Source organism: Sapajus apella, unplaced genomic scaffold (assembly GCF_009761245.1).
Source record: "Sapajus apella isolate SASKATOON/1434 unplaced genomic scaffold, GSC_monkey_1.0 scaffold25, whole genome shotgun sequence".
In the NCBI taxonomy this organism is placed as follows: domain Eukaryota; kingdom Metazoa; phylum Chordata; class Mammalia; order Primates; family Cebidae; genus Sapajus; species Sapajus apella.
Genome location: NW_022436965.1, coordinates 5,041,601 through 5,054,465, shown reverse-complemented (window position 1 = coordinate 5,054,465; position 12,865 = coordinate 5,041,601). Strand labels below are relative to the sequence as shown.

Here is a 12,865-nt window from a genome sequence, read left to right as displayed (position 1 = left end):
GCTGAGTCTGGCCAAGGGCTTTTGTAAGTGGTTTCTTAATTGTTAAAAGTGAACTCGGCTCTCAAAGAATTACATTTAAAAATACATTTTAATTTCAGACAAGCTGAACTCATTACACCCTCCAGATTGCCTTTTCTTTTTGTATTGTGCAACAAGCTGTCCTTACTAATGACCCCTTTGTGCTTGAGCTAGAAATGACCTAAGCTTTTCTAAAGGTCACCTCCTGTGCTCCAAACAATCTTCTTGCATGTTTAATAACTTAAAGGTCACAAATAAGAAAATCCAGAAGCAATCTTTTTCCATTCGTGACTAACAGTAACCAGCTTTTTACATCTCGATAAATAATTGACAGCTTCATACTTTAAGAAATTATCATAACTTTTTTGTATACTTCCTTTAAAGGCTTTGGAACATTGCTTTTAAAAAAAATAGCATTGAAAACAGCTTTGTGTACAGGGCTGAATATCTTAGGGAAGAAAGTACTAGAAAATATTTATTTTTAGTAGTTGATTTATTCATTATTTAGTATGTGAATTGGAGAGTCCAGTAGTTTTCACATTTTTTTTGGTCTGTTGACAATATCAGTGACTGCAGACCATCATCTTTTGTTATTCCTGCTTCTCTTAAACAGCTTCCACCACCTTTCTCAGTTTTATATTAAGTATCCTCCAATATCACCTTAGATACTCTTGAAGAAATATTATTTTGAAGAAATATTAAAGCAACACTAAATTAGTTATAACCTAGAGGAATAAATGCAAACTGACATATTAGATATGGTTGTGTAACTATTTTTCAAGATCAGACCATAGATTTCCTGGAGAGTGCTTAAGACTGCTTTGAGAATCTCATGTAGGAATGCCCTCATGTCATCCCACTTTGGCTTCTAGTGAGTGCCTAGAATATTGTGTTAAAAGGATTCTGAGGCTAAATTTTCACTTGGGTGAAAAAAATGGCAGGATTAATTATGGTGTCTTTCCTATCAGAAGGGCAAGAATACAGACAAACCAGTGATATGGTATAGTGGTGCAAGTTTTAATGTTAATAATTAAAAATTAAGAGATCATTTCACAACATTCATTGGTCCATCTTAGTCAAAAATGAGTAACTAATTTAGTCAATAAGGTTAAAAAGTTAGTGCAGCCATTTGGCGTTAACTAAATCTAGCAGCCATTTAGCAGATGGATGTGATATAGCATAGCAGCTCTCTGTACCTCTGTATTTATGTTAATTATCAGTGCTGTTCCTTCATCATTCTGCCTCTCCATTTTTAAGAATACTCATTAAAGGCTGTCAATCCAATTCTTAAAATAATGAAGGAATACAAGTATAAATGTAAATAAAAATGACAAAACAGTTTGTCATATTGGTTTATATAGATTGACAACCTGAAGAGAAACTTTTCTTCCACACCCAAATGCCATCAGATTTCAACCGTTGCCTTAATTTGCCACTTTTCTTTATTGCTGTCAAACTCAATATGTTTGTGTGAAAATGGCTTAATCCATGTTGCCACAAATTGACAGCATATTTGCAAGATGAATATTCCATGATGATTCTGAAAATTAAATTTCTTGCTTTAGAGAGTAGCCTGGCATTCTTGTATAGGGCTGGGGATTTGCTGCCAATTCTTTAAGAAGAAATTATCTAAAGATAACCCAGCCATAGGAAAATATGAGTATGTATCTTATCTAATCTAAGCCTTCCAAGAAATTTTTTGCACTGTGGTTTCTGGTGTCTCTAGTTCTAAAAATTTCTCAGAGTAGTTATGATAATCCTTGAAAAATCTAATTTTAAGGAAGAGAAATGATGAGTGATTGAGCTCCTGGGAGCAGTTCCAGTGTCACCTTTCCAGAGGATGGAAAGGAAATGCCTGTTGTAGATTGGGCTTTTATTGTCTTCCTTTCACTATGTTAGGAACTTTCACATATGGAAGCTTGTTTAATCAAAATCACTATTTTGAGAACATCGAATATTGATAATTTCTGTTTGTGAACGTTGGTTCTGATTATGATTTACACATAACGGAGGGATTAACCTTCTTCCTTTTCCTTTTGCTTCTACTCATGTTATTGCTTCTACTCATGTTAATTCTTCAGTTGCTTTCTAAAGTCAAAGGTATGTTATTCTTACTGAAAAATATTGACTTAGAATCCTTTTAGTCTTTAAAATGTAAACTCTTCGCTGGGTGTGGTAGCTTATACCTATAATCACACCACTTTGGGAGGCTGTGGCAGGAGGATTGCATGAGCCCAGGAGTATGAGACCAGCCTGGGTAACACATCGAGACCCTGTCTTAAAAAAAAAGTAAACTCTTAAGATTTGAGTTTTGCCATTGAATTCTTCTTCAGAAAACAAATCTTTTTATCTAGGTTAAATTTAGTACCTCACGTAGTGATTCCTGAGTATAGATAGATATTTAATATGTAGTGGTTAAACAGCCCATTTGTTTGAATGTAGGCTTATGTCAGCTTATTGAAGCTCAATGAGTAAAGGACAATGATTGGAGATTAAATGTGTAACTTTATGAGTGCAATTCTAGCTTGGGTTACCAGCAAAAAACAACAACAACAACAACAAAACAAATTGTCTTTAGTTCTCTCTTATTTTTCTCAGGAAAGTCTGCTTATTAGGTATCACTTACTACTTGATTTTAAGTTTTTATGCATTTTCCAGATCATAACTATTTTCTTTATTTAGCATGCTCCTTTACAGAGATTATCCTACACTTTTATCAGAAAATGTTAAATAATTGCTCATTTTTATAAACATTAATGTTATGCTGAAAATTTTAACTTTAAATAGATGAGTCTAAATGGAAGAACAGGTGCTCAGATACCAAATGCTACTTCCCTTTTCAGTTCTGCCAACCATTCAGCATGGGCAGCAGATACTCAGTACAATTGAAGGCATTCCAGTAACTTTACCATGCAAAGCAAGTGGAATTCCGAAACCATCTGTCGTCTGGTCCAAGGTAAATGAGACATCTAGTCATATTTCCTGAAGAGCAGAGTGTAAAGTTCACCTGCAAGTTTTCCCCAGTCTTGAGCAGGAGGCTGAGGGAGTGAGGCATGGGAAGAAGAAAAGTCAATAAAGGGTTTCACTGAGCTGCTTTCCTCCGTGGCTGGACAGATAACCTTCAATGTGCTAGAAACCCTCCAAGAGACCATATAGATGCACCTCAGAGGAATCCCTCTGATGGACAGGAAGTGAAGCATTTATACATGGCTTATTCCCTCACTCCCTGAGGAAGCTTACAGGGCTGCACTTCCTGGCTGCCTGTGCACAGGCTGAGTGGCCTTCTCGGGCTTTGAATAAAGCCCTGAGTCCAAAAAAAAACAAAAACAAAAAAAAACCTTAAGTGCATGAAGGATGACCCTGGTGGAGTATGTGGAGCTGTCCACTAGAGCTGCACTGAAATTAAGAGGCAGCTTAGGGATGTGGCAGAGGGCGAAAAAGGATCTGCCCGAGACGTGAAGCGCTTAGAAAAGCTCCCAGGCTGTGCTGTGGAAGCTCACTGTAACATTGCTAGCACCATTCAAACGTCAAGTAGGTGATTTCATTAAAGACCTTTTAAGGCCCCTTTTAAGTAATATGACTGCATGGATTTTCCTGTTTATAAAGTTCTACGGTATAGTCACAAATTCTATGTATGACTAAAAATTATAAGACATATATACAAACCAATGTATTCCCCCTATATCCCCACCATGTTGTTCAGCTTTTACTTGTATTTTTGCATTGAAGAAAAGCCCATTTCCTGAAGAACTCCTATTATCCTTGAACAGCCACAAATAGGACTTGGCACATTTTCTGTAAATGAATTTGAACCCAGCAGATACAAAGTAATATAAAGTAATGACATGCTAATGAAGTGTGGCATTTTTATAATTAGCACTACTAGTGTTTTCCCATACCATCAAGTTTTATCTATTTAAAAATCTCTGAAATATGGAGAAGTTGGTGTTGACATTTGTAAATAAATTAAAAGGTTAGCTTTTTAAAAAATTCTGGACAGAAAAGTCACAGTGGTGAAGCTCATCCCCAAACGGCACAGTACCTAGCACTGAATAGAAGGTTAATGCATTGTAAGGAAAATGCAAAAGTGAAATCTTTCCAGGTTGGCCTTTGTGCTGTGGCCAAGCCCAGAAGTTAAGAACCTGGGCTCCAGAGCCTGGCTGCTGGGTTCCAGTCCCAGCTCCACCACTGATGGGCTTTGCGATCTTTGGCAAGTTACTCTACACCCCTCTCCCATGCTTTAATACTCTAAATTGTAAAATGAGGGTTGTGGTAGTTGCTACTCATAAGATTATTGTGAGTCTTAAAATGGTCGATTGGGGTGAAGTGCTCAGAGCAGAACAGGCATAGCACAAGCATTCACCGTACCATCCTTACCGTGACTGTTATTCCCTGCCTTCTTAAGTAGCTCTGGAATGAAGATGATATGATTTGATATGGAGAAATATCACTTTTAGTACTTTTATTTGTCTAATTTTTCTATACATAACTTTTTTCAAATTAGTGTTGTAAAATTTATTTCCTCTTGGAAATTTTTTTTCTCTCTCTATTCCTCTTCCAGACATTAAGTCACTCTTTGATGGTCTTAAAAAAAATCCCTTTGCTTTTTGCTGTGTTTTGCAGAAAGGAGAGCTGATTTCAACCAGCAGTGCTAAGTTTTCAGCAGGGGCTGATGGCAGTCTGTATGTGGTGTCACCTGGAGGAGAGGAGGGTGGGGAGTATGTCTGTACCGCCACCAATGCTGCCGGCTACGCCAAAAGGAAAGTGCAGCTGACAGTCTACGGTGAGAGCTGGTGGAGGAATGGTTTTTATTGACATTGTCTATCTGTGCCAAAACTCACAGTTCTTTCCCCAGTACTGTTACCAGATGCATGTACCCCTAAAGTGAATTGCTCCCCCAAGTTTATATATATATTTTTTACAGAAATGCATTTTTTACTGCCAGCCAAAATCACCTCTACTTAGATTCTGATTTTAAGGAATGCAATCATAGTCTTTTGGAAAAATTGTACAGTGTTTTCCCAAAAAGTATGCTTATTGCACCCAACCCTCTTCAGTAACACCAGTTAGTTAACACTCCTAGCAAAGCCAAACCTCAACAATGTATTGGGTAGGCCCTCGAGGGGTGACACTTATAGATGGTGAGACTCTGAGAGGGCATTGCAGCTGATCTCTTCATTGTGTGACTAGGGAAAGTTTTCATCATTTCTCTTTTAGTTCTCACAATAAATGTATTAATGGAAAGTTATAGCTTATGTCCTGAACAGCATCTTTTTTATAAATTACTTTAGAACATTATTAGTAGTCCACATTTTAATGTAAATTAAAACTGTGCTTTGTTTTCAATGTACTATTTCCCTTCCAAAACATGTGTTTATTTTAGTAAGGCCCAGAGTGTTTGGAGATCAACGAGGACTGTCCCAGGATAAGCCTGTTGAGATCTCCGTCCTTGCAGGGGAAGAGGTAACACTTCCATGTGAAATGAAGGGCTTACCTCCACCCATAATTACCTGGGCCAAAGAAACCCAGCTCATCTCACCGTTCTCTCCAAGGTAGGAGATCTGGGATGAATTGCAACACATGAAAATGTAATAAACCTCTTGGGACAAGATGGCCATGCCTATTCAGGTTTTCAAATGTCTTAAAAAAAATCACCTTTAAACTTGAAATAATTCACACGTACATCTGAGTCTACAGGAAGTATTTATAACATCTGAATCATGCTGCTGACATCTTTAATGTCAAAAATGCTAACATTCAGCTTTGCCATAATTTTCCACTGGTGCATTTTACAAGGTAGTTATTAAAATGGAGCAAAATTCTATGGTTCCTGTTAGCCCAATATGTAAGCACACATAAATTTCCATTCATCCCATAAGAGCAATAAAATACAATAGGCACACTCTAATCTCTAGGATTTGACTTTCATTGGATGGTTTTTGTAAGTCTTCTTGCTTAAACCCTTATACAAATATGGGCACATTGAGACAATATACTGTATTTGATAGGCTAAGTGACATAACAAGAAGAATGGTGGACCATTAAAAGCACAACCTTTGTTGCCATCCAGCTATGAGTTTAAATTTTCTCTTCCACTTAAAGTTTGCCTGAAACCTGTGGCAATTTTTAAGGGGTCTCTCTCTGAACCTCATGTTTCCTTTTATAAAATGGGAACAATACTCACCTGAGAGAATTATATAAGAGAATGTACATTTCAAAGTCACTGTCTCTAGTTCTTGGTTACTATTTTAACTCAACATCAATGCACAAATTACTGAAGAAATAAGAATTAGTCACTAATCTATAATTTTCTTTAGAATTATTGATATATAATTATGAAGGTATACATTTATGCAAGTATAGTTTACCTACTGCTAGTGAAGGAAAAAAATTAAGAAGGACTTTATATAATTTTACCATTTGTTTGAAAAAAGTATGTGTTTTGAATGTTTTTGAGTAAAAAATTACAGTAATACAGATCAGAAAGTTCTGCTGTTTCCTTCCTCAGTTGCAATTTCTTTTCCCTTTTCCCAGGGGCAAACACTGCCACGAACTTGGTATGCAATCTAGACATACATCCTTGAACGATGTAGAATACTCTGTACTGTGTTTTCAATTTTGTTGTATGTGTCTGTTTTCAATTTGCCATTGTAACAAAGTGTATTATTTTGTTACTTGCTCCTCAACATTTATCCACTATTATACGTAGGGATTATATTTATTCATTTTAACTCCTACGTGCATATTCTGTATTTCATTTTTTTCATTCCTCTATTTATGGACATTCTAGTTTGTTCTGTTTTTTTGTTTGTTTTAAAAACAAGGGTTTTCAGAGAATGTCTTTGTATATTTCTCTTTGTATACTTTTGCATGATTTTCTTTATGACCTATATGCAGAGCTACAATTCCTGGTCAAAGCAAATTCCCACTTCCAGCTTTGCAGGCATTCCTAAATTGCTACTCCCAAGGGGCAGTATTGATTATCCATCCAACAACAGAGTATAGGTGTACCTGTTTCCATGTTCTAATCAGTGCATGGTATTGACTGACTTAGGAATTTTTGCCAGTTGGTGGGTGTAAAGTGGTATTTTATAATTGTTTTAATTTTCATGTGATTGACTTCAAATGAACTAAGAACCCTTTTACTTGTTTGTTGGCCATTGGTGGTATTGGGGAATAACCTGTAAATCTGTTGCAGTTTTCTGGTGACTTGCCTTTCTCTTATTGAATGTAGAAATTTGGTCTCTATTTTTGATAATAACCATTTTTATTTTATGTGTGTTGAAAATATACTCTCAGTCTATTGCTGTGGTTTCAAGTTTATGTGTGGTGTCTTTGGTTGTACAGAAGGTTTCAGTTTTTAAGGAGCACAATGTATTAATCTGTTCTTTTTCAGATGTGTACTTTTTGTATCTTCTTAACATGGAGAAGATTGTAAACACAACCTTCAATGTTTAATTCTATTTTGAGTTTTGTTTTTCACATTTTGGACTTCAGTCTACCTGAATTTTAAATTTTGTCAATAATATCAGGTAGTGATCTAATTTTATTTCTTTATTTTCCCATTTGGAAAGCCAGTTGCCCAACATCATTTTGAATAGTCAGTACTTTCCTTACTTTTTGTAATATCACCTCTGATGTTGCATGTTACATGTTGAGTTCTCACATATGCTCAAGTTTCTCTTGAGGACTCTGTACTTAATTATTTCTTCATTTGCATGTCTCTGGGCCAATAGCACTCTTCACTGACTTAGCTTTATAAGAAATCTTGGTATTAGGTAAGTCTACCTAGTCTTCATTATCCTTTAAAATCATTTTAACACAACGCAATAATATTTTTATATGTAGATCTGGCTCACCCAAATGCATTATTATTCAATAGGAGGAATATATTCAGATATTTTTAATATTTCCTTTAACATTGTAGAAAATAATAATGAAACATTCAAAATAAATTCAAAGTTAACTCAAATATACATTTGCTTTATAGAACAGAAAGATGTTTAATTATTTGGCAGTTTTCAGACCACTAAGATTTAAAAGTAAAATAAATCATGTTTTTGTGTTTTCAGGAAGATCATACACAGGATAATTATGAAAATTCCTGACTTTTAAGGTGTATAGATATACGTTACAGATGGGAAAATGGTTTAAAAAACTACTTGTAGAGTAGTAATTTCATACTGAAGTGTAGCTGCATAGGGGATATTTAAATTCTACTGTTCCCTGGTCTACTATATGGTTTCTTTCTTTTAGACACACATTCCTCCCTTCTGGCTCAATGAAGATCACTGAAACCCGCATTTCAGATAGTGGGATGTATATTTGTGTTGCCACAAATATTGCCGGGAACATGACTCAGGCTGTCAAATTAAATGTTCATGGTGAGTTTTGAAATGAGAGCATATGATAACCCTGTGGACTGGCCACAAGAAAACCCATAATCCTAGTTTGTTTAATAGTTAATTTCCAAATTGTGTATAGAGTAATTAAAGAAACAAATTCTCTAAAACCTGACACTTGCGATTTACTTTTGTTTATTCTGAAAACCTTTCCTGCTATTTATAAACAATCTTCTATTTATTCCTTTATCAAATAAACTGTATTAAATTTTTGGATCTCAGTTTTTCTAAATGTCAAGTTACTTTTTGCTATTATTGTGGATATACAGTAGTAAAAAATATGTTTAAGCAGGTAGCATTTTATAGAACCCAATACAAATTTTAAAATAATAATTTAGTAGTATTTAAATGATCATTTTCAACATTTAAAGATCTCAGCAACTGTGGCAATTCCTCAAGGACCTAGAAATAGAAATTCCATTGGACCCAGCAATCCCATTACTGGGTATATATCCAAAGGATTATAAATCGTTCTACTATAAGGACACATGCACACGAATGTTCACTGCAGCACAGTTTACAATAGCAAAGACCTGGAAGCAACCCAAATGCCCATCAATGATAGACTGGACAGGGAAAATGTGGCACGTATACACCATGGAATATTATGCAGCCATCAAAAACGATGAGTTTGTGTCCTTTGTAGGGACATGGATGAACCTGGAAACCATCATTCTCAGCAAACTGACACAAGAATAGAAAATCAAACACTGCATGTTCTCACTCATAGGCGGGTGTTGAACAATGAGAACACATGGACACAGGGAGGGGAGCACTACACACTGGGGTCTGTTGGGGGGAAATAGGGGAGTGACGGTGGGGGGTGGGGAGTTGGGGAGAGATAGCAAGGGGAGAAATGCCAGATATAGGTGATAGGGAGGAAGGCAGCAAATCACACTGCCATATGTGTACCTATGCAACAATCTTGCATGTTCTTCACAGGTACCCCAAAACCTAAAATGCAATAAAAAATTAAAAAATAATAATTTAGTAGTATTTAAATGATCATTTTCAATATTTAAAGATCTCAGCAACTGAAAAAATTCTGTTTCCGAAGATTCTTTGAGTATGACTCCCCGACTCCCCGTTAGTTTGCTTTATTCCTCCAATCCACACACTCCATCCAGTTCTTCATTCATTCAGCACACTGAGTGCATACGTTACACCAATCATTATGTAGATGAAAGATATTCAAGGATCAGAAGAAATTAGCTCAGATAGTATTGATCTGATTTTATTTTCAGATGAATCGCCACAATTGTGTCTGTGTTGATCATAGGGTTTGAAGTTACATAAGAGTTCTGTCATTTACTAGCTCTAGGGCGTCAGGCATATTAACTAACTCGTCTTATCTTTAGTTTTCTCTTTCATAAAATGATAATATTATCATCAAATATATAAGGTGGTTGTTAGTGGCAGCCTTTAGAAAGTGTTCATTAAATATTAAGTTAAAGAAAAAAAGACAGAGAAATTGGGCTTTTTCGGGATGTATGGTACATATATTCTAATTATATCCTTGTGGCTCAACTTGATTCTACAGTGTACAATGCATGTATGTGGAAATCAGGAATCCTTTGCTAGTGTTTTGATAAATAACTGCATTGAAATTTCTAAAGGAAGATGATAAAAGGAAGAGATAGAGGCTCTTTGTGATTTTCTTATCTGAAATTAGCAAAGGCTTTCATGAGAAACTTTTCTTGTTGCCTGACTGATCCTTGTACAAAGAGAACAAAAACTGAGTACATGGAGAGAAATGTTTTTTGGTTACTCCCTTGTATTATAGAAATTATCTGGATTGCCTTTTAAGAGAGTTTTTAACCTAAAGTTATTTACAAATTAAAAGAAGCCTAACGTTTTAAAATGCTTGTTGTTCTTCAAGTTTGGAAGTAAGAGTTTTATATTTACTATTTCCTGCAATCCTTGCAGTATACCGGCATTACAGGCTATTTTCTCTGGATTATCAAGAAAACAGGCCTCAGGAAGTTTACTGGCTTGCCCTAGATCACCTAGCTAATGAATGGTCCAAGCCCAGGTCCAAATCTTGAAATTGTTTCACTTTTTCATGCTGCCTGTTGATAAGGAGCTCTCATTTAAAGTGAGTAAAGGAAAGAATTTGTAAAAGTTGGATTATTAATACTCGGTTATTATTTCTAGTTCCTCCAAAGATACAGCGTGGACCTAAACATCTCAAAGTCCAAGTTGGTCAAAGAATGGATATTCCATGTAATGCTCAAGGGACACCTCCTCCAGTAATCACCTGGTCCAAAGGTGGAAGCGCCATGCTGGTTGATGGAGTGCAGCATGTTAGCAATCCAGATGGCACTTTAAGCATCGACCAAGCCGTGCCCTCAGATACTGGCATATATACATGTGTTGCTACTAACATAGCAGGCACTGATGAAACAGAGATAACGCTACATGTCCAAGGTGATTTTTGACACAGGAAAATATATGTATGTGGGTTGGGGAGTAAGGAAAAAGCCCTGGAGCTAAATAGATTATCTTGTATAATCTTCAATCACTTTAGAAAGTGGCTCACACCTGTAATCCCAGCACTTTGGGAGGCCAAGGCAGGTGGATTACCTGAGGTCGGGAGTTCCAGAGCAGGCTTACCAACATGGAGAAACTGTCTCTACTAAAAAAAAAAAAAACTACAAAATTAGCCCAGCTACTCAGAAGGCTGAGGTAGGAGAATTGCTTGAACCTGGGAGGCGGAGGTTGCGGTGAGCTGAGACGGTGCTACTGCACTCCTGCCTGGGCAATAAGAGCAAAACTCCGTCAAAAAAAAAAAAAAAAAGAGTTCTATATAACTTTTATGACTCTTTAACTTTGAAAGGAGTACCATTCGCAAAAGAAATGAAACATACCATTTCTAAACCTGCATGAATTTTTATATGTTTACTTTTCAAACAAAGTTGTCATGGATCATGTAGATAATGGAAACAGTCTTAGGTGGTGCCCCATCCACTATTTTTGGTTTGGGAGACATTGTGGGAAGAGTGAGTTGGTGTAGGCTTTCACCCCACAGTGCTGGGGTACACTCAAAATAGAGCCCTAGGAAATCTGGGTCCACTACTTCTCTATTAATACTTATATTTGTTTCAAAGATTTAAAGATCAGTGTTTATTTCTTCAAACAACAAATATTGATTGAGCACTTGCCAAGCATCTGTCATGTTCTAGGTGGTGACAAGAAAGCAGCGACAAAGACAAAACCCCTGCTTTCACGAGCTGTTCTAGTGTGAGTAGTCAGAAAGCAAGCAAACAAATAAGAAATACAGATTGTGAAAAGTGCTTTGTAGGGAATTAAAATAAGGCAATGGTCTTCAGAGTTGCCTACTTTAGATTAGACTATCAAGCAGGACTTCTCTGAGGAGGTGATCTTTAGAGTGAGACCCTCTGCACTGGAAAGATCCAGCCACATGGAAATCAGGGAGAACAGCATTCTTGTCAGAGGGAACACTAGTACAAAGACAAGAAGAAAAGATAAGCAGGATGTACTTAGCACAATACTAGATAGTCTTAGTGCTGTCCTGAGTATTAGTACTAATACTGTTCTAAGTATTAGACAGTACTAAGAGACCTGGCCCATTGCAGTTTTGTTGGATGGTTGACTTGAGCACTAATGGAGAAGTTTTCCTGTTCATTCCACAAACTTTATTGGGTATTCATGTTTATAGTTGAATGGGAAAGATAATAATTCATGAAATCTCATGAATACATAATTAGACATTGGTTAGTGACATCATGAAACGGTGGAAGACTCTATATGAGCTTTTAACAGAAAGAAATCACAGAAGGCTTCCCTTGGGGTAAAGACATGTCAGCTGAGATTTTAATGGTAGGTAGAAGTGAGGGGCAGCCCTTCCAAGAGAATGTAGAGAGAACTTTCTGGGAGAAGGACATAGACTATTAAGAGAAGGGCACTGGGTCATGTCTAGGTAGAAATGTTTGGCAGCTGGAAATAGGAATCATATTTAAATATTTTGGAGACACTAGGATCAGCCATCAATCAATAAAGGCCAGCTGGCTGCATTTCGGACTGAGGGCTGAGTAATATGTGATGAAGCTGGAGATGTAGTCGTGGTTCAGATTATCCAAGACCCAGGAAACCAGACTAATGAATTTAGACTTTATTCTAAATGCAATAAAAAGACTTTAAGAAGTCATCATTGGGAAAGTGATGTGGCTGATTTCCAGTTTTAAAATGTTATTCTTTTGGGAAGATATCATTCGGCTAGAGAAGATAAGGGAAACTGGTATAGACTATTGTAGGAGCTCAGGCAAAAGATGATGGTAATTAGAATGGGGAAAAGAAGGGAATGGGCTAAAGAATAATTAGGAAATAAAATACTCAGGATATGGTGCTGGATTGGTTATGAGAGTGAAGCAGATGAAGCTCTCAATAACTCCCAAATTTCTTCATGAAATGAATGGATGATGAAG

The 12,865-nt window shown here is 36.4% G+C and overlaps 1 protein-coding gene across 7 annotated transcripts in view; it reads left to right on the top strand.

The window, feature by feature from the left end:
* HMCN1 (hemicentin 1) overlaps positions 1–12,865 on the top strand; it is a 528,603-nt gene that overhangs the window by 330,285 nt on the left and 185,453 nt on the right. For 6 of the 7 annotated variants that reach the window (XM_032291619.1, XM_032291616.1, XM_032291617.1 and 3 more), the window contains 5 exons: positions 2,862–2,974; positions 4,642–4,801; positions 5,402–5,570; positions 8,275–8,402; positions 10,575–10,847. In XM_032291619.1, the coding sequence (XP_032147510.1) occupies positions 2,862–2,974; positions 4,642–4,801; positions 5,402–5,570; positions 8,275–8,402; positions 10,575–10,847 (843 nt within the window). Of the gene's footprint in view, positions 1–2,099; positions 2,119–2,861; positions 2,975–4,641; positions 4,802–5,401; positions 5,571–8,274; positions 8,403–10,574; positions 10,848–12,865 lie in introns of all 7 variants that reach the window. The other variant, XM_032291622.1, reaches the window with a different exon arrangement.